Raw genomic sequence first — 23,412 nt, forward strand, 5'->3', positions numbered from 1 at the left:
AGTAATTATTCTAACAAATTCGTGAAGACGACGGTGGTGAGCGAACCTATGTCCTCTCGGTTTTTCAAGCTCTTTAACCGCGGAGCTATTGAGATATTTTAATAAAAGAATGAAATGAAATTTCAAGGAAATATAAAACATAATTTTCTCTTATTTTGTTTTCAGTGTTATTTATGTCTTGAGATTTTTCCTTAAGATTTGAAGTGTTTAAAATATTCATGAATAATTATTGTTACAGTTTCCAAGCTGTTCCACGAGAAGCCATTTTGCGCGCCAACGGAGTTCGGATCTCATTCTTTAGCAATTTATAGACTGTTATTATATATTTTCCAAGTAAGTAACAGCTTTTTAAGTTAGCCTTTCAGACTCGTAGTGAGTTTGTTTCTATGCATTATATAGTCACAAAGTTAGAGTCCCTGTGTAGGTTTTAAGACATTTTTGAAGAATGAACTATAATGGTTTCTGACAAAGGTTTGCTATGAAGATTCTTCTTTTTCTTCTTAGGGTGCCTCTCCAACTAGCGAAGCTTGGCAGTCAGTTTCTTGAACTCGTCTCTATCCTTGGCGAGGCGCAATAATTGTGCGATCCCGGTCCACTCTCTAATGTGTCTCTGATTTCTTAGCCAAGACTTCTTCCTGCGACCAACGCCTCTTCTACCAGCAACCTTTCCCATCAAGATGAGCTGTAGAAGCTCGTATCTCTCATGTCGTAGCACGTGCCCTAGATACGCGACTTTTCTCGTCTTGACGGTCTGCAAAAGTTCACGCTTCTATTGACGCGTCAATGCATGCATCTAAACGCCCACATTTCGAACGTTTCTATATGTTTTCTGATGTCCTCTTTTACTGTCCAGGCATCACATCCTGGTAAGCCGAATATGGGTTGGAAGAAAACTCGAGCTCAGCAGTGAGCCAAATATGGGTTGATAATGATGACTCGTACAATCTGTTTGATGCAATGCTTACGATACGGATCAGTGTACGCACTTGTATGACTTTCTATACAAAGAATACTAAAATCCGCTTGATGCGATGCGTCCGATACGTACGATGATGAGGACTTACGAGGACGATCAGTGGACGCCTGCCGTAAGGACGTAGTTTCTCATATTATCCCGAAGAGAGAGAGATTTATTGTTCACCTAAAACAAATGAGTCTAGAAACTAACACGTTACATTTGTTACTTTGTTTCTCTGTACTTCGTTTTTATAGGTAAAATACTAGCAAACTTTTCGCGTAAGTAGGAGTATTGTAATGGCCTACAAATTTACTGCTGAAGTTTTATTAAACTTGTAACATTGTAGACCAGAGCAAATATAACAAATAATGGGATAATTTCCATTTTGAAGGAGAAATCAAGTTTAAAGCTCTTGGAGAAATGCCCATTCCTGTGGTACCAAAGTGAGACGTCAACTGCGGTACTACAGGCTATTATCCTTGAATAGAGCCTTATCTAATCTTTAGTTGCGGCGATCCCAATGTCAGTGTAACTATTTACTTGTAGGTTTGGTTTTTGATTACAGTTCATACGAAAATACAATGTATATCCGTGGAACATATTTACAATTATTGATTACAATCAAGTTAATTTTCTGTGAGTAGCTTCAACTGATTGATTATTCTTTGATTTGATTTATTGACTTATTCTTGATTCTGGTAGCTAACTGGGTTACCAGTTAATTAAAAATTCTGAGTGTTCAGGACTAAGGCCCCCAAAATTCCCCCAAACTTGATATTTCAAAAGTGCTTGTAAACTAAGCGTACTTGAAATAAATTTTTTGATTTGATGCAAAGTATTTTTATGACTCCTTACTGCGAGGTGTTGCAACTTTAGAGCGGTCTATAAGTTACAAGCAAAGTATATTAAAGATTAAGTTTTCGTTTAAGAACTTCACAAAAATGAAGTACAAAACTATTATGAGGCGCTATTTGTTCACTGACCAAAAGTATAAAGACTATAAAGCTAAAGAAAGCTGCAGCGCTTAAAAAGCTATTTCAGTAAAAAGCTCAAAGTTTCTTACACAAAGCTGCACTCACGTCTTATTTAAGTCAGTATAATACTTGCCTTATTTCGAGTAAATAACAATAACTTACTTGTTGTTTTAAATTAATACGAAGTTTTCACAGAGTCAGTACCTACCAGCCAACATAATTTTCAGTACCTGTAATTTTCAATATTACAACGTATCATTTACACATCTGTACATATTATAGAACAAAGTATTTCGACGCGTCTGTGTCTTATTCGTGATAAACTCGAAAACACTGGCCAGATTTTCACGCGATTTTCACCAATAAAAAAATAATTTGTATAGGTTTTTTTTAATTAGTAGATTTTATTAGTCTACAGGCTAGTTTACAATAACTTGCAAAACAATGATTGAATAGAGGAGAGTAATCAACAAATTTCAGTAATCTCACATCTTCTTCTTCGGCCTCGCCATTTCCCGTTTATACGGGGTCGGCTTTCCCAATCATGTGGCGCCATTTTGTACGCTCCTTTGCGTCATCGTCTGTCATGACCTTATCTTTCAGGTCCTTACGGACCTTCGTTAACCACGTTGTTGGTGGTCTTCCGTTCTCCGCTTCTTAGTATCCATGGAAAGGCACTTTTTTACGACATGGTCATCTGGTCGTCGCATCACACGACCGTACCATCTCAGCCTGGACTCTTTTGCTTTTTCAGCTATTTCTGCGACCTTGAAGCTCCCTCTTATGTGTTCATTGCGCACCTTGTCCTTGAGTGTCTCTCCTCCTGACCATCGCAACATACGCATTTCTGTTGTTTGAAGTTTCTGCTTATGGGTTTTTTTTAACGCCCATACTTCGCTGCCGTATAGGAGTGCTGGTCTGACGGCTGTCTTGTAAACTTTGCCCTTTGTTCTTATGGGAATCTTTTTGTCACACAATACTCCAGTTAGCGTACACCATTTAGTCCAGCCTGTTGATATTCTGTTCATATTTTAATAAGTTACTGTTTAATTCAGTAATCTCACATGATTATGGTATAGGTACATGAAGTACCTATACCATAATGCCAAGCTGACGGCTTATAGTTCCGTAATCTCACATGGTTGTCTTGTGGTATAGGTACTTCATGTACCTATACCACAAGACAACCATGTGAGATCACATGGTTGTCTTGTGGTATAGGTACATGTAATGTATGTTATTATCTTTGAAAGCACGTACTTAATACGTAATAGCTAAAAGCTCGTTTCGCTGCCATATACGTCCGTAAAATAAACTTTATCTTGATATAATTTCAAAATAGAACCAAAACCTTATAATTTCTTACAGGTGAACTAAAAGGTGGACTGGGTATGAATATTCAAAAATACTCAAAACAATATTCAATTGGTACATTAATTCGATGGCAGTAGCTATTTCTTGAGTGTTGATAAATCTAATGTTTTATTCATAACTCACTCTATTTATAACTCTGATGTCGGGAGTTAGAATAAAAAAATAAAAAAAGTTATTTTAAATATTTAGTTGAAATAAAATATTTAAAATAACACTATCATTTTTAGATTGAAGATGTCGTAGTATTAAAAAGAACATCTTTCTTAGTCGGTTTATCCTCAGACCAATTATTGTATTGGACCTGCCTCGCTAGACGTTACTTTTCTGTCAAAGTATATGATCAACAATCTAATGCGATTACAAAAACTGTCTCTATAGAATCGATGCTAATAGGTTGTAATTGTGTTCGTCGATTAAAGAGCTCCTTACAAATGTTTTTGTGAAGTTAAAGGAGGTGTATAACGGGCAAAAACTTCTAGTTTAGTATAAGATATAGCGAAGCTCGTTTTCCTCAGAAAATGACAGACAATTTTGCTTGTGACTATGAGTGTGATACACGTCCTTCTATAATTGTTCTGAGGGTTTATCTGATAGTCAGGTATCCGTAGAACATTTTTAATAAGTTACTGTTTAATTAATAGTTTAACAGCTACAGTATCCTACAAATTGCGTGGTACATTATCTCGTTCCGACGCTTAGAAATTTTTATTTCCGGGTAACTCAGTTTAGCTACCAGAATCAAGAATTTTCGAAAATAAAAAAGTATTTAACGAAAAATTAACTTGTAAGAAATCAGTTGAAAAATATGTTTTATGGATCCCTGACTATTAGTTATTCTATCTTTCAAACCTTGATAGAGTCTTTGCTTTGTTACAAACATCCAAGTCTAACGTTACAAAAGTGCTTGAAAACAAAGCCTATTTGAAATAAATGAAATTTGAATATTCTACAATAAACTAAACTCCTCTAAATATATTTTATGTGCTAAATTTCTCTTTTATTCTTCGTCAAAACAATATACTATTGCTTACAATTATTTGGCAACATAAAACCCCTTACAACCGATAACTCTTCACTAAGTAACAAACAAAATGTTCAAACAAAGATGAGGCCAAAGACCAATACGAAAACACAATGTTTTTCTTATAAAGTGTAATGCTTAAAAACATAAACAAAATCATGAACCGCTGCCAAACAAGCAGCCGTTGATAAATGACTTGGAAACCAAAAACGGTGCATTCATAATGAAGGACTAATTGAAGTCTTGTTTGAAAATGTTGATGTTTGAAAGCTTTTACCTGTAAATTTGTAGTCGTTTTTAATCCTGCTTTCAAATCATTGTATGTGTATGTTTGTACGTAAACAGTACCAATAGTAATCCCGTTGTCCGGAGCCGTGATAGCCCAGTGGATATAACCTCTGCCTCCGATTCCGGAGGGCGTAGGTTCGAATCCGGTCCGGGGCATGCACCTCTAAATTTTCAGTTGTGTGCATTTTAAGAAATTAAATATCACGTGTCTCAAACGGTGAAGAAAACCATCGTGAGGAAACCTACACACCAGTGAATTTTCTTAATTCTCTGCGTGTGTGAAGTCTGGCAATCCGCATTGGGCCAGCGTGGTGGACTATTGGCTCCCCAGGTTCGATCCCCAGCTAGGCTAGGTTACCACCCTACAGTTGTCTGTAGGTGGTAATCGTCACAAAGACGTACCGCCAAGCGATTTATCCTTCCAGTACGATGTCGTGTAGAAACCGAAAGGTCCTCATCCTCCTCCTTACAAGTTAGTTAGTCCGCTTCCATCTTATATTGCATCATCACTTACCATCAGGTGAGATTGTAATCAAGGGCTAACTTGTAAAAAAAATTATATATATTAAGTTATTTCAACATATCACTGCCAATGATTTATCTTTCATAATCATTTAGATTTCCATAATTGAAACGGGCAGGTTATTATAAATGATTTCAAAGTACGAGTAAAGCTTGCTTACATAATCTAATAGGTAATTGAGAATATAACTTTCGTTTTCTTGGAATATTTTTTTAAAGACGTTTCCCCGATTCTCAAACCCCATTTCAGTAATCAAATACGAGATTTCCACAAGCTTCCGTTTCTACAATTTAAAGACGTCCTCGCTTCATTTGCGAAAGCCTACGAGATGATATAGCATATCCTCTTCAAACATAATACTTGCTTGTACGAATCCCCGATAGTATTACTTTTATTGTTTTTGTGAGCTTATTGCGTCGTACTCGTAACCTTAATCAGGGGAATACTTCTGAAACTTTTAGATTTGCTCAGTTTGTCCTAAATAAAGCTTTCTCGCATTACATGTACTTATACTCTTTATAAGTTAGCCCTAGCCCTTGACTACAATTTCACCTGATGGTAAGTAATGATGCAATCTAAGATGGAAGCGGGCTAACTTGTTAGGAGTAGGATGAAAATCCACTCCCCATTTGGTTTCTTCACGACATTGTACTAGAATGTTAAATCGCTTGGCCGTACGTCTTTGTCGGTAGGGTGGTAACTAGCCACGGCCAAAGCCTCCCACCAGCCAGACCTATTACGAAAACCTCGATCAGCCCAGCCGGGGATCGATGTCAATTTCTTTACTTCCATGGTCCAACCAGGTGAAAAATCATTTCGAAATGTTATATTGTTTTACAACGACGCATTGGTTCTACGCGCTGTCTACAGAATACAAATACAATTCGTCTTCAGAACCAACATTAAAAGAGTCTACGCGTCTATGCGTTGCCAATTTGATAGTGTAGGTTCTTATTAATTAGCTTCCAAGATTCAACCTACAGGGCCGTAAATAAAAGCTTAACATGCTACACAATTTAAGGTTTTAACGGAAAAATTCAAATCTATACTAATATTATAAAGCTGAAGAGTTTGTTTGTTTGTTTGATTGAACGCGCTAATCTCAGGAACTACTGGTCCAATTTGAAAAATTCTTTCAGTGCTAGATAGCCCATTTATTGAGATAGGCTATATATTATCCCGGTATTCCCACGGGAACGGGAACCACGTGGGTGAAACCGCGCGGCATCAGCTAGTCGTATTATAAAGTAAAATGAAAAGTTACATAAATATTTTTATAAGCACGCTGCAATTATTTATTATTACACCAGTTGTTACCACAATTGTACTCGTCTAGTACTTTCGAGGATTTATGCATTTTGCTGGCTTTTACCCGCGACTTAAGATAAGTCGTGGCTTGGTTCTTAAGCTAAGCTTTTAAGTAAAACTCGAACAAAGAAATACTAACAAACGACGACTTTCTGGTACAATAAATATAAAATAATAATTACCATGTCAATATAAAAATTGTAAATGATTATTGTATTATCTAATTATTATATAAAGATTTACCATGTCATTATCAGATTAGTTCAGGTTCTGGATCAGATTAGTTCAGGTTATTAATATTTCACACATTAAAAAAATAAACACGTCGAATACTTGTAACTTTTTATTGAGTACTGAACTACTGAGTATATTTCGAATTAGGACTTATATAAATTTGGAAAAAAATCCAACCCTAAGGGTAGGAAAACAGAGCATGATTGATTGAATACCTATTAATTATAAAGTAAAACCACGCATAACTTTTATAGTGTCATCCGATTTTGATATTTTTTTGTTATATAGGACTTCAAAATATTTATTTATTTATTTATTTATTTATTTATTTATTTATTTTATACACATATGTCATATATAAACATTACAGGCTTAACCTAATGTGTTTATATAAACTATCTATAATTACTGCATTACTTGTACGTATCTGCTAAAAGTCCTGTGAAATTCAGCAGGCGAGGAGAAAAACAAATCTAAGCCCGGATTCCACTCCAATACTCCGCTTAGCAAAGCCAACGCGCGAACAAGAGGTGACTCGCGGGTTTGCACCAACCTACATGTTGGAATAGTAAATAGCTTCATTTTGCGTGCCCTTTTTTGTATATTGGGTATGTGGAACGGAACTAACTCTAGCACTGAAGGGTTAGACAATTCCCCCCTAATCAGTCGGAAGAAGTAATCCGCTAGAGCTACGCTACGTCTCACCTCTAGTGAATCATACCCCAGCATACCTTGTAAAAACAAAGTGGGATATACGTAAGGATAGCCAACATAATAACCGTACTGTTTGCGGTACAGCCACCTTAGAAATTTTTTTTGAAGTTTCTCCAACATGAGTTTATATTTAACTTCATGTGGACTCCAGATAACTGAGTTACTTTCTAATATACTTCTCACAAAGCTATTGTAAAGTATTTTAATCGCTGCGACACTTTCAAGATCTCTCGATTGTCTTAATACAAAACCGAGGGTTTTGTAGGCTTTAGTCGTGATAGTCCTTATATGGTCAACAAAACTTAGATCGGAACACATCAATACCCCTAAATCCTTCACGATATACGAATATGTCCCATACTAGTTTAAAAAATTAAGTTTCTAGTCTAGCGAAAATAGGGGATATATTCATCACTAGTGTCAGGCAGTTTCACTTATAGTTACCGTTTACATAAGAATATGAGGATGAAATATAGCATATCTTACTAACAAATAACGGGGCTTTCTAGGTTAGGCTCAAAAAGGTTTTGTTGGTCCTAAAGAAATAAGACGCTCGTGACTTCTTCGTATTCAACACCGTGACCCTTTTGGCTTCAAAGAAAAATATTTAGTGCCCAAGTCTTGGTAGATAATAATAGTTATCTACCAACACTGCGCAAACAAAGGTACTCTATTTCCAAGCCGTATGCCGCCTAATACTCGTAGGATTATGACCTTTGAGGGATCAGTTGTAGCACCGGCTTTACGTGCTCTATTACACATGTGGCTGTACCAAATCCTCTAAATTCCTAGCTCTATACAACTAGTGAAAGAAATACCTAATAACATTATATATTTTTGATAAACCAGGGACTCAAACCATGACATAAAAAAGTTATAAGTTTTCAATAAAGAAAAGTATACGTACATAAGTAACTATTGCAGGTGATTTTTTATTGTTATTATTATTATTATTATTTTTTTCATCGATGTTTTATTTTTCAGTGTTTTTTATAAATCGATGTACCTACCTATTTAGTTTTAATTTTGTTTCTAATTACTAATAGTTTACATTATTAAAAGGTCGTTGGTTTACATAGAATGTTGAACTGTGTATGTGGCGGCACCTGAACTGGGTCCTAACTGAAAATCAGTGCTATTTCTTTTGTATTGGAAGTATGTGGCAAAATGCTGAGTTAGGGCCTTTTTCTAGGTTATGCCACATATTGCTATAAGCTATATATTTAGAATTTAATATTATAATGTGGCCTACCTAAAAATAAAGATATTTCTTTCTTTCTTCATATAACGCAGGCTGAATAATATAGCAAATTAATAAATATTGTTATTTATTTTAAAATATTTGTTCACTCTATACGAGATATCTAGTTTATTGAATGTTCAATACAAACAACAGTCGGATTCACTTTGCAATGGTAATCGTCATCAACCCATATTCGGCTCACTGCTGAGCTCGAGTCTCCTCTCAGAATGAGAGGAGTTAGGCCAATAGTCCACCACGCTGGCCCAATGCGGATTGGCAGACTTCACAAACGCAGATAATTAAGGTAATTCTCTGGTATGCAGGTTTCCTCACGATGTTTTCCTTCACCGATTGAGACACGTGATATCTAATTTTTTAAAATGCACGCAACTGAAAAGTTGGAGGTGCATGCCCCGGACCGGATTCGAACCCACATCCTCCGGAATCGGAGGCAGAGGTCATAGCCACTGGGCTATCACTGCTCATATTCTGCAATATATTCTGCAATGGTAAACGTACATTTTATTATATGTATTAGTTTATTTACTTTGTTTGCTGCATGGACAGACTTCATATTTTATTTATTTTCTACAGTATATCATTCCACTATGCGTAATAACGTTTGCGTACGCTCACATGGCCATGAAACTGTGGGGCGCGCGGGCTCCCGGCAATGCTCAAGAAAGTCGCGATGCCAACCAAATGAAGAATAAGAAAAAGGTAAGAATACATTATAACTTGTACGAGTTCTATACAGGGTGCTGGGGAGTATTTCCCATAACTTTGGGATTATATTCCCACAAATTTGTACATCAAACATGATCGCTTGCATCGTGAACTAAAAATTAGAACTACAAAGACAGAAGTTGCACACTCAATGAGAACATACCAAAAGCGTATTCGTAAACATCCAAATCAACTTGCAAGGAACCTAATGATGAAGAAACCTGGTACAACTTTCAAAAGGCTCAAGAGACCGAGCATCACAAGATGTCATGAAATAGACACTACATTATTATATTTGGGCAAATCACTGGATTTCGCACCAAACACGCCTTAATTCAAATACTTAAAATCCCGCTGAATGTCTCACGACAGATTGCAGGAATAATGAGAGACTAAAAAAAATATATATTCTTTACCGAAAATTAATTGAAAATGTTTAAGAAACATGTGCTTTAAAATTAATATTTTCGGGGTATATATTTCTTTTGTAAATAGATCTTATAATGTGTCCCTTATACGCATCCTTATAATTATGACGTATCCAAGTTTTACTTATTTTTGAATGCAAGGATAGATAAAGGCGTGTATTACATGGATATTCGGAATTATTTGAACTTTTTTGTATGAAAACATAAAAAGTTTTTATTTTTTAGTTAAATAAACACAGTTATGCAGTTCGGCTCCAATAAGTGGACTCGTCAACACCTTGAAGTTATGGCAAATACTCCCGAGCACCCTGTACTTTGGTTTCATTGGATTATTGATAAATCCGTTACTTATGCAAACGGAAAACTATTTTGAAATACTTTGGCTTAACTTTACATTTTATGTTAGTCTAGCGGACGCCCGCAACTGCGTCTGCGTGAAAATCGTTTTTCATTAATCCCTCGGGAACAATGAATGCAAACTCTGGTATACAAAGTGCTCAATATACTCTATCTACAATTGAAACTATTTTTAAGTCATTCCAGATGTTAGCCAGACAAACAGACAGACATGTTTGAGTTTTGTGGGATCACAATTTCAAAAGAGCTTGTTTGAGTTTTGTTAGTGATCAGTCTTTAGGATTTGTTCCCGTTTTGTGAGCCAATACGTTGCGCAGTGGTATGCGCGGTGGACTTACAAGACGGAGGTCCTGGGTTCGATTCCCGGCTGGGCAGACTGAGATTTTCTTAATTTGTCCAGGTCTGGCTGGTGGGAGGCTTCGGCCGTGGCTAGTTACCCTACCGGCAAAAACCCGTGCCGTATAGAAACCGAAAGGGGTGTGGATTTTCATCCTCCTCCTAACAAGTTAACCCACTTCCATCTTAGACTGCATCATCACTTACCATCAGGTGAGATTGTAGTCAAGGGCTAACTTGTAAAGAATAAAAAAAAAACATCCAATTGCTTACAAAATAATATTATGAACTAAAATAATAGCAAATCATATTCTGTTACAAATTACGAGTATATCTCTCGGCGAAATATTTTCCTCAAATATTCAAATATATATTGAACCTTTGAGCATGATCCGAATCTAAACGGATCATTGTACAAATGCATAAGCTCAAAGTATAATAAAGATTCATTTGAAAATGCTTCAAAACGAATAGCAAAATTATTATCAATTATTACAAAATTGCCGTAAAGCATATATGCCTACCTACTGTAGATCACGCTATGTACACTAATCAAAATATGTACTTATAAAGGAAGTTCATAAATCAAAAGAACACGTGTACGCAGTGAGGGTAATATCAGCCATAATATATTTATTTTAATACTAGCGGACGCACGCTACTTCCTCGTGAAATTTAGTTTTTCACGAATTTCGCGGAAACCATGAATTTTTCCAGGATAAAAAGTGAGCCGATATGTTGCTCTATAACCTTCTCTGTCTTCCCATTAAAATAAGTTCATCCGTTCCAAAGATTCATCATCATCATCATCATTAACATCCTATATTCAGCTCACTGTTGAGCGCGATTCTCCTCTCAGTATGAGAGGGGTTAGGCCTTAGTCCACCACGCTGGCCTAATGCGGATTGGCAGAATTCACACACGTAGAGAATTAAGAAAATTGTCAGGTATGCAGGTTTCCTTACGATGTTTTCCTTCATCATTTGAGACGCGTGATATTTAATTTCTTAAAGAGCACACAACTAAAAAATTGTAGGTGCATGCCCCATTGCAAAGATTACCTCTAATAAATAGGAAGACGTTTTAATGTTTTAGTGTTTGTAAGACGTAACTACTCGTATATGCATTTGAAAAATAAGGATTTAGTAAGTACAGACAGATACTTCAATATTATTTATATGTATTGGTTAATTTTCTATGCAAACAGGTTATCAAAATGCTCGTGCTCGTGGTTGCACTGTTCGCGCTATGCTGGCTTCCTTTACAAAGCTATATGCTGCTTCAGTCATTCTTCCCCACCATAAACGAGTAAGTTTTTCTTAATACGAGTAAGTTCATGTTGTGGATAAGACGTATACGTTATATAAGAGACGTTGTAACACAGGTTATACTGCAGGAAATAGTAGTCTGAGACAGATATGACGTCGCTCGATCTCGTGTTGGCGCGTGGCGACGCCGATTTAGAGAGGGGTAGCGATCAGTTGGCGGAAACGACTTGCGATATAAGGTGCTTGTCGTCCGGTTGGCTTCAGATCTTCAGTGTGATAGTGACGTTCGAGCCGTCCATATTTCTTGTTGTGTAATTCTTTATGGGTTACTTGGGATAGGCGGGGAGAGTGACTTGAGTGGAAAAGGGGAGTGTTTGTTGACTGTCAAACTATGTTGTGCGTGTCTTATAAGTTAATTTTTGAACTCAATAGTTCAAAGATTTGACTCAAATCCAAAGTCTTACAAACATGCCATGCTCTTTTGTTCTCGTTTGATTGTAGAAACTTTTATCTCGTTTGATTGTTCCCATTTCTATTTACGGGGATAAAATATAGCCTATGACACAGGTAAAAATTGGTAAAAGTTCCATGGGTTACTACAACATCACAAACCTAACCTATTTATAATACTAGTGCAGATAGTATAGATATATAATTATGATTTATAGTATTTGTTTAATCTTAACACTAGTCCATTAACTTATTGTAGGCGGCTTGGTGTGTCCATAATATCCATGAGAAATAATAGATTACTATGTTTCATTATTAGTAATATACTAGGTAGGTATATTTTTATTTGTTTTACCTGGAACCTCAATAAAACACTCGTTCTGTTAAACGAAGCGAAGTACCTAATTTTCATAAACTCAACACCAACAACGTGTAAATGAGTTGAAATGCCAGTAATAATAATATTTTATAATAAGAGTCAATCTTATGAAAATTATTAATTGTCGTACCTATACTATCTCTCTTTGGTACTCAATTTTGTTAATATTAAGAATCAATTAGTTTCTTTGTCGTCTTACGAAGCATCTGGAAATATTTAATTTCGCACTTTCAAATAACTTTATTAACTTCTTAGTAGAGCTTCGTATATTTTAATTGCTCATTCTGTGTTGGTACTATAAGTAATTAATAAAAAATCTGCTAGGAACCTAATGGAAGAAATAATTTTATGAGAATTCTAGTATAAAAAACTTAGTTGGCACGCACGTTTTATGGCAAGGGCTGGCTCATTTTATGCGAATCAGCCTCGCTGACCAGTATGGCCGACAGGCGATTTGGCTCGTATTGTCAAAAATAATTTAAATGATGAAATTTTCATGTAATCACATCTCAAAAATATATAATATCTTTTTTCAATCTAGTAGATCTAACTATGAATATATAGAATCTCTACCTATGGGCCTCATAAGAAGGCTCAGAGTCACACAGCGGGCGATAGAACGAGCTATGCTCGGATTATCTCTGCGTGATCGAATCAGAAATGAGGAGATCCGCAGAAGAACCAAAGTCACCGACATAGCTCAACGAGTCGCGAAGCTGAAGTGGCAATAGGCGGGGCACATAGTTCGAAGAGCCGATGGACGTTGGGGTCCCAAGGTGCTGGAATGGCGACCCTGCACTACAAAGCGCAGTGTTGGTAGACCCCCCACCAGGTGAACTGACGACATCAAGCGAGTCGCAGGTATTCGCTGGATGCAGGCGGCTCAGTATCGTGATGTTTGGAAGTCCCTGCAAAAGGCCTATGTCCTGCAGTGGACGTCCATCGGCTGATATGATGATGATGATGATGATGATGATGATGATGATGATGATGATGATGATGATGATGATGATGATGATGATGATGATGATGATGATGATGATGATGATGATGATGATGATGATGATGATGATGATGATGATGATGATGATGATGATGATGATGATGATGATGATGATGATGATGATGATGATGATGATGATGATGATGATGATGATGAATCTAGTAGAACGATAATCAACAATTTAAGACCATTTAAAAAAAAGTGTCAACTGGCCTATTCCTAACGAATAAATTGCTAACTAATACGAATATTTTTATAGGTATGCTTAGTTTGTTTTGTTGTTTGCAGGTACCGTTATATTAATGTGCTTTTCTTTTGCTTCGACTGGCTGGCAATGAGCAACTCTTGCTACAATCCATTTATTTACGCCATATACAACGTAAGTATACAATTATTACATTTTATATCCACCATGCTGCGTCAATTCGGGTTGATGGGCTTGGGATGATACCGAATGTTTCTTTAAAGACTATATTTCTCTATGTTAATGACCGAGATAGAAGATTTAACATGCTCTACAAGGCATAGGGGTGTAATACCAATTTTCCAACACCGGGTTGAGAATTTAAACGATTTTTTTTAAGAAAAGCTCATAGCCTGACCCAGAACTCAAACCCGGGTACTCTTGATCATAAACCAGATAGGTCCACTAGACCAACGAAGCAATTGAAATTCAGGTATTGTGCCTTTGTAGTCTACAAATTTTGTTTTGATTGAAAATATAAAACAAGACTACGTCAAGCTATTTCATATTCTAACGGCGTCACATTTATCTACAAAGAAAGAAATTCAAATCATTGACTAGCCTTATAAAAATACAATCTAAAAACAAATAATAAATGTTTTAATATACACAAAAAACTACACAATCGTCAGCAACAAATACGAGTATGAAAAAAACTAGGAGAATTTAGAATAGCTCAGAGTTCAAAAATCATAATTTATTTATTTCAAAATTTAGTTTACAATTAATTTTGAAACATCAAGTTTGACTATTTGTAAAAACTCTACCACCGGTTCGGAAGGCAGGTTCAAGAAAATTCTCTGGTTTGCAGGTTTCCTCACGATGTTTTCCTTCACCATTTGAGACACATAATATTTAATTTCATAAAATGCACACAACTGAAAAGTTGTAGGTGCATGCCCCGGACCAGATTCGAACCCATACCTTTCGGAATCGGAGGCAGAGGTCATATCCAATGGGTTATCATGGCTCTCAGCTCTGTTTATTGTTGCAAATGAGTAATTTTAAATATGAGTCCCTTGAGTTGAGACAATTTCCGTAAAATATGTTGTTTCGTTTGTGTTTAGGATAATGAGGGTGTTTTGTCCCTACTCATATCATTTTCTCCACAAATGTATTTTAAATGTATAAGCCCATTTTGTTATACAAATCTCGAGCCCAAAAGAGTAAGTAGTAGTTATGTAGTACGTTTACTATGTAACTATCTCAGAATACAGAAAACACTAGAAGCCACGTTCAGCCGTCATTATAAAGCACGCATTGTGTCCAAAAATTGTACCTGTATAGCACGTAACACAACGCGGCATACACAGAGTGACTAATCGCTTGTTCGTGAAATTACACCAAAAAAGAGTAGTTTAAACTTAATTCCTGTGCGAAATTACACCTTCTGGAGTTTTCTGTATTCTGAGGTAACTGAGTGTAGGTGTAGTTTTATGTATCTGTTTGAGGATTGTTTTTCAAATTCAGTGGAAATGTGGCAATAAAAAGTCAGACAATCTACCTTTGTGCCAAATTTCATCTAAATCCGTATAGTACTTGAGTTAATATGTAACTTGAGTAACAAACATCCATAAAACTGTCGCTTAATTTTCTTGCATTATCCAAATTTATGCACAATTTTATAAATTTCGTTATTCAGAAATTTACAAAGTATTGGAAAGAGATTTAAAATCAATAAAAAAGTCACTCTCTAGTTTTTTAATTTGTATCTATTTTGATAAAACACTAGCAGACGCTACGTGGTTTCACCCGCGTAGTGCCAGTTTCCGTGGGAATAAAGAAAACACAATATAGCCACACACATACACTCACGATTCAGTGTATGTATACCTATGTGTGGGACAAAAATCGATTCAGTAGATCCAGAGATTACCCCTACAACCTCACAACACGCAAACTTTAATTACCATAGAAACAGCTGATCTATCAATAAAATAACGCGGCGATAACAGAAATATAACTAATATTTCTGTTATCGCCGCGTTGCAACGACTTGCGGTACGGACGGCTTCAGTGAGCTCGTGGCGTTCGAGCCGTCCACATCTCTTGTTGTGTGATTCTTTATGGGTTACTTGGGATAGGCGGGGAGAGTGAGTGGAAAATGGGAGAGTTTGTTAATAGTCAAAGTGACTTCACTCAAGCTCATTCTCTACCATCCTAGGGTCTTATCTTTGTTCGACATTAGTTTTCTTATTTTTGTGATCACTTTTGAGTCTGCTAAAATTTCTTATTTTCTTGTTTCAGGAAAAGTTTAAGAAAGAGTTTAAACAACGGTTTACGTTCAGACAAAAAAGGAACCGCTTTTCCAACGACAGTTATGAGGTGAGTTTATTAGTACCACGCCCACACTACTGGCTTTTATCGTGCGGCTACATGAACTTTTGCAAAATGGCTGAATACACAAAGACAAGACCAGTTTTTTAATAAATTTCAGCACAGAAATTCAGCGAATTATTATTAATTTAATTTCAGCGAGACATACCCGTAATGTTAATTAATTTTTTTATTTAATCCAGATAGATGAAATTCCTTATGAATTGATTTCGTTAAGCAATTTTTACAAGGACAAATATCTAATAAGTCCATGATCGCCAAAATAGAATTTCTTCACGTAATTATTATTCAATTAAATAAAAATGTTTAAGAAATGAATTTGATGACGTCATGAGAGTTATGAAACCATTCATAAAATTACTCGTAACTACGATAATAGTTAAATTAATCGATTGTTCAAATCTGAAATTGAAATAGGAAGCATTATAGAATGCGGTAAAATAAGAAAAACACCAACATTTTGAGCAAACTTAGATGCTTACCTTTTACCTATTTACTCCATGACCTCATTATTTTGAAAAAAGAATTTGCGTCACTTAATATATTTTCAGTACTATCTTCATTTTGCAGCAATGGCAAATATGACGTAGCCTGTGCAAATAAAACTTATATTTGTTTTAGGACGGCCAGTCTTACAGGACCCGCGTGCTATCCATACGATCGACAAACGAAAGAAGTGTATACTCGGCCAGAAAATCGGTGAACATCACACCGGTGGATTCTCTGAAAGTGTCCAGAAATTCCTGCCAATGTGCGAGAAATCAGAACAGGGACACGGATCGGGAGAATTTTTATAGGTCGAGAAAAACAGATGAATTTGGGTCCTTCAGAAATGGCGCGCATCCTCAAGAAATGTCTGTCAGAAAATCAATGTCGAATAGGTTCGGTGAGAACGACTTGCCAATCGGAGATGAAAGAGTTAGTGAGCTGTACATCTTTCCAAATAGTAGTATAGTAGAATTTACTGACGTAATATGTGATAATAAAGTGTAAATATACTATTAATATTAATTAAGTAGCTAATTATAAGTATTTATTAAAATCTCGAAACATATGATGTCGCGAGAAATTGAAATATTAATAAACTCTAAGAAGTACTTATATTGTGTTCTTATTTATTTTAAAAGTAATTTTCAATCCACCACTGTAAATAGAAGTAAAATTCTATATTAAACTAAAGGTCAGTGTGGATACCAACATTTTCATTAAATCCAGTTCAATGAAAATTGGTCACCATCGGTTTATATTGCTTTTTGTGAAATAACAAGTCCTACCCCGCGTTTTAGTAGAGACTACCCGTTCCTATAGAAATATCGGGATAAAAAGTTGCTTATAGGCAACATCATACTGCTTGTATGATGTTGCCTATAAGCAATGAGTCAAGAAGCTGAAGTGACAATGGACAGGGCACATAGTTCGAAGAGCCGATGGCCGTTGGAGTCCCAACGGGCTGAAATGGCGAACCCACACTAGAAAACGCAATGTTGGTCAACCCCCCACCAAATGGACTGACGACAACAAGCGAGTCGCAGGGATTCGCTGCATGTAGGCGACCCAATATCTTGATGTTTGGAAGTCCCTACAAAAGGCCTATGTCCTGCAATGGACGTCTCTCGGCTAATATGCTGATGATGATGATAATATGCAGTTTCGAACTGAATGAAATGAAGCTTCCATAAACGGTAAGAGGGAATCGAAATCTAGAAGTCATGAGTACGAACCGTGCCAGCTAGATTTTAACCATTGCTAACACAGTTTTTCCGACTGATTGGCGGGGAATTGGAATATTGGTAATAAACAAGTAGCCAAATTTTATCCAGATGCGTATAGACGATCTTATGCGTCGTACATAAATTTAAAATACGGAATCTTTTTCAAATATATCTATCGACATTGACTACTATGATATAATATAAAAATTTTCGCGTTTGGTCTCTCTAATATCGCCGTTAAGTTTAATGAAAAAAGATTACCTCGAGAGAAGACGACGTTGATAGGTAGGTACTCCCCAAGTAGGTACTTACCTAAGTTTTTCTCGGGTTAAGAGTTCATTTTTGCGACAAACTTTTTTCACTTAGGGTCAGAGATTTTTCATATTACTTTGGAGATATTCTTACGTGCTTTTGATATTATAGGTTAGCAGAAACTAGACCCTATTATTTATTGTATACAAAGATAATGTATGAAAAACCTAAAAATACATACCAAACCTATTGTCGTCGTGTGTATAGTATTTGTCATAAATTTCAGCTTGGCCTTTATAAGGGAAAAGGGTCGTGACGAACGCACGGCCGGATAAATAAAATGTTGTATAGAATTGTATGTTGTAGATAGAAACGTATTATACTAAGCGAGTCGCCAATATTGAAATTGAGGTTTTCTACGAATGCGATTTACAGCACGAGATACTATTTTCTTTTCTTTATTTTTCCTGAAGGTTTCCAAGCATTAGTTGCTTCAAAATCGTTTATAATGTTTTCTTTAATACAATCTTAATTATATATTTATTTTATAATTGCTGTTACTTAGCAAAGCATATTTTAAATTCAGACTTTTCCCTCCTGTTTTTTCGGATGAATTCAATTTAAATGAATAAAAAGAAGAGAAGAAGAGTATATAAGTCATCACCTATTTTTAAAGCCCACCGCATCACCAAGCCTCATCTCTACAGGAGAAATATGGAGCGTGGTCTCACCATGCTGTTTATATACCTGCAAGTCGCTGGCTTTTGTATGTGTATCTATAACTACAATGGTAAGTAATGATATTGATTGAGACTGTGCCATACTATAATAAAGTTTTACTTTACTCAAGCTTAGCTAGCATAAGTTTTTTTGAAAAGTAATTTAATATTTTGTAGTTTAACCCAAGAATCAAACTTCATTATTCAAAGTAAGGGCTCAGCGCTGGACGTACTAGACTAACCGGATCCAGGTCTGAATATAAGGCTTTGAATTTGACAGAAGTTAGAAAACCGGGTGTTAATACATACGTTTCCAACGCCAATGTTCGAAAACAACTTTGGCTGTAAGCCAGTTTCAGTGCTGATGGACATATCCGTAAAATTTTCCGGCTACAAATTGTAAATGTACGGAACAACAAAGAATACCCCAATGTTAACATGTTCACGCAAGATAAACGGCATTGCCATAAACATTTTGAAAAGAAGCAGATGGCGTAACCCAATTTTATTACTGTTTTTGTGAATATCAATGAAAGTGAATCAAAAACGAGTACTGGATTGATTGTAATGGGCAGGTAGCTCTTTATGATCATTGTGAGAAGTACCAACTTTAAATACCGTCCGTCCACCACCGTCATCATCAGCATTATCAACCCATATTCGGCTCACTGCCGACTTCAAGTCTCCTCTCAGAATGAGAGGGGTTAGGCCAATAGTCCACCACGCTGGCCCAATGCGGATCTTACACAGACTTTACACACACAGAGAATTAAGAAAATTTTCTGGTATTCAGGTTTCCTCACGATGTTTTCCTTCACCGCTTGAGACACGTGATATTTAATTTCTCAAAATGCACACAACTGAAAAGATTGAGGTGCATGCCCCGTACCGGATTCGAACCCACACCCTCCGGAATCAGAGGCAGAGGTCATATCCACTGGACTATCACGGCATTATTATCATTGTTGATTATTATCATACAAACGCGCTTTGTGTAGCTTCATATTAGGTACAATCAAAAGCTTGACAAAATAGATTGTCTCGTATTATATACCTACTCTATAAATATCAAAAAGAGATAAAGTTTGTGTGTTTGTGGGGTTGTAGCGGGTAATCTTTGAATCTATTGAACCGATTCTGAAAATTATTCTACTAATATAAAGTCACGTTATCTTTAAGTATTATAAGCTATACAACATCAAGCTACGATCAATAGGAGCGGAGCATCAGAGAAATATGTGGCAGAAGCGGAAAAATAAATTTCCTCTTAAAAGCTTCCGTTGCGTGCGATGCGTCATACCTCTCTATGAAAGGTGGATTTGTAGTTTCTATTCATCACGCTTTTCAAGTGCTATGTACAAGTAAAAATGATTAAATGTCTATTTTGTTTGGGCATAAAAGGCCCGCAACGGGAAGCCCTCCCGTTGCGGGCCTTTTATTTTTTTTGTTTAGTTTGTTTTTTTTTTGTAATTTCTTAATAAATCCAACGTTTACAAGCACCAGAAACGTCTGGCTATTTGTGGAAACTCTACCAACGGATCGGAATGTAGGTTCTGCTATTGTGAATAATATATCGGAGTTTATAACCGTTTTTATTGAAGTTAAAAAAGGTATAAATAAATAACTTCTTAAAAAACTAAGAAATTATATATCACGTGTCTCAAACGTGGAAATCTGTGGGCAGGAAAACATCGTGTAAAAATCTGTGGACATGTGTAAATTCGTGAGAGTTTTCCTTATTTCTTAATTCTCTACGTGTGTAGAGTCTGCCAGTCTGCATGGCCTAGCGTGGTGGACTATTAGTTTGACTCCTCTCATCATGAGAAGAGACTCGTGCTCAATAGTGAGCCGAATATTGGTTGTTAATAAATAAATAAAATAAATAAATGAGATCAAAAATGTCCGACAAACGTCTTAACGCGTTATCCGAGTTAGGTACACAAAGTAATTGCACCACAAATTAGTTAAAGTGTAATTTTAACAATTGTGTTATTATTAATTGTTCCGAAAGATAACTTATTTTCACATCCCGATATAATATTATAGCAGAGACAGAAACCAAACAAAAAAAAATATGCAAAGGTTTATTTTCGAAACATGATATTTCAGTGAGTTCAACGTTTTGTTTTCTTTTCTTTTTTTCTCCGGGCTTTTATTATTTTTTTAAATTAAGTAAACACCAAAATGTTTTAATTAGACAGGAATATATCATTCTATATAAAGAAGAGTTGATTTTTCAAATTAACTCCAAATAAAATGAAGATAAAAACGGCGCTTAAACTAATACATAAGGGCAGGTATTCCATTACCTCAGGCGTAACCACTAAAACTGAGCCATTAGTAAGATTAATGTATCAACAAAAAGGCATATTCATCACATGGGAGATGGGAGAGTAGTTTCTATACGAAGCGTTCCTTAATAATACGGTATGTTTCAGGAAATATACTATTAATATATTAATGTATTATATAATATAACTTTCATAGCTTCATAATTCGCTTAACAATCCGAAACTCTTATAGGTAACTAATACCTAAGTTCTGTAGTGTATAGGTTATTTTAGGCTGACTGTGACAGCGGTTTTACACGTATAATTACTCTAAGTATGTGGAAAAATGAGAATAAAAAGTAACATACATACTTGCAAATGTCTTCGCCAACTTCGATCCTATTGTGAAGATATTGTGTATCGAATACTCAATGGCAAAGTTAAATCGTTCAAAGTACATAATTATTGGTATACGTTGAAGACCATGACTAGCAGTCGAATTTATTTACGAGTTTTAAAGTCTGTCAAAAGTTATAGATATGGAACTGTTTGAACTGTATATAATAATATTATATATTATACGTAAAACCAAGCCTTGAAGTTTGCATATTTTATTTCCTTTGATACCTGACCTGTAAAATGTCCTCGCTATCAGCTTAGCGAATATCCATTCCTTACCATGTTTATATTATACTATCGATCCTAAAAGTTTCCATCAAATCCGTAATTCTGGGGTGATTGGGATCTAAGACTAATTTGGTTATAAGAATAGCTCGTAAGGTATTTTTAATCGCGATTTTAGTATTTTTGTAAGAAATAAAATTTATATGGAAGAACAACGTTTCCCGGGTCACTTAGTTTATTATAATATTGTAGTTTAAGTGGTAATCGTATAACATACACACATATTGGACTGTTCAGTGAATTCATTACTAAAGACCAATGCAATGTTGATCTTGGCCACTAACCGGCAGTTTATTCCGCTTACTTCCCGAAATAACCTTTGAAAATATAAAGGATGAAAAACAAGGAAAAGCTTTTGTAAACATTTTAGTAATAATACGCTGATTTACGCTTATGTCATAACGTTAGGATTACAAATACAAATGAAAGTGATCTAATTTTCCACAGTTGCGACATAGTCAGGGATCCGTAGAACATTTTTTAAAACTGATTAATATCAAGTTAATTTTTCGTGAGTAGCTTCATCTCGTTGAGACGATCAACTTTTTTATTTACGAAAATTCTTGATTCTGGTAGCTGAGTTACCTGGAAATTAAATTTCTGAACGTAGGAACGACAAAATGTACCACGTAATTAATAGGACATTGTGGCTGTTAAGTTGTATAATCTATTAATTAATTAACAGTAAAAAAAAAACTTTTAATAACGTCGTTTTTGATACAAGTTGGGAGGTGGGTAGTTTATCAATAGATATTTTTTAATGTTGATTAATTAATAGATAATACAACTTGTTGTACAACTTAACAGTCACAATGTCCTACAAATTGTGTGGTACATTATTTCGTTCCTGCGCTCGGAAATTTTCATTTCCTGGTAACTCAGTTAGCTACCAGAATCAAGAATTTTCGTAAATAAAAAATTGGATCGTCATGCCGAGATAAAGCTACTCACGAAACATTAACTTGATAGTAATCAGTTGTAAAAAATGTTCTACGGATCCTGGACTAACACTTGGACCTGCCAAATTACTTTAGAGCTTATTATATAATCGCATTAGAACCATTGAGAACGATAAAATTATATCCAGCTTTATTAAATTTAAAGCTTGGCGGGACATTTTGACACACAGACATTTGAAAATCGAAAAGCATAAAGGTCAGTTAAGTTCAGAGGTGTGATTTCGCTATTTTATACTCGTCGAATATAACAAGTTAAACCTATAACAAGTTGTATTAGAATTTTAACTTCATTTCTATAGAATGTCAAAAATAAAATATCACTAACAACGATGTTGCCATGGAAATGACCGATGTCACATCGCTGTAACTTTACAGAATGCAGGCTGATATAACATGAAGACTTCAGTCTGTTATGGCAACTAGTGATCTACCTATATTATGATATCCAATTAAGTTTCTCTGTTTGCTCCAGTGGTAAGCTTATGAGACTTCAGATCACATTGTGTTAGGATCGAATCATGAGTAGTACGTTAGGTTTATACTTAACGTTGTACTGGTAAACCATTATTGGTTGCCAGACTTCAAATATATATATTTTGGTAAGTTTCAATATTCTATATTCAAGGCTAGACTCTACGCTTATTTAAGTCA

General features: G+C 35.6%; 1 protein-coding gene across 1 annotated transcript in view; it reads left to right on the forward strand.

Annotated features, from left to right (window-relative positions):
* Window positions 1-17,255, forward strand: part of LOC112047136 (RYamide receptor) — a 67,844-nt gene extending 50,589 nt beyond the window's left edge. The window contains exons 6-11 of the mRNA XM_024084168.2: window positions 239-333; window positions 9,232-9,357; window positions 11,692-11,792; window positions 13,873-13,963; window positions 16,076-16,153; window positions 16,787-17,255. Of these exons, the coding sequence (XP_023939936.1) occupies window positions 239-333; window positions 9,232-9,357; window positions 11,692-11,792; window positions 13,873-13,963; window positions 16,076-16,153; window positions 16,787-17,158 (863 nt within the window). The 3' untranslated portion in view covers window positions 17,159-17,255. The remainder of the gene's footprint in view (window positions 1-238; window positions 334-9,231; window positions 9,358-11,691; window positions 11,793-13,872; window positions 13,964-16,075; window positions 16,154-16,786) is intronic.
* Window positions 17,256-23,412: the final 6,157 nt, after the last annotated feature.

This window comes from Bicyclus anynana, chromosome 7, assembly GCF_947172395.1.
Source record: "Bicyclus anynana chromosome 7, ilBicAnyn1.1, whole genome shotgun sequence".
Taxonomy (NCBI): domain Eukaryota; kingdom Metazoa; phylum Arthropoda; class Insecta; order Lepidoptera; family Nymphalidae; genus Bicyclus; species Bicyclus anynana.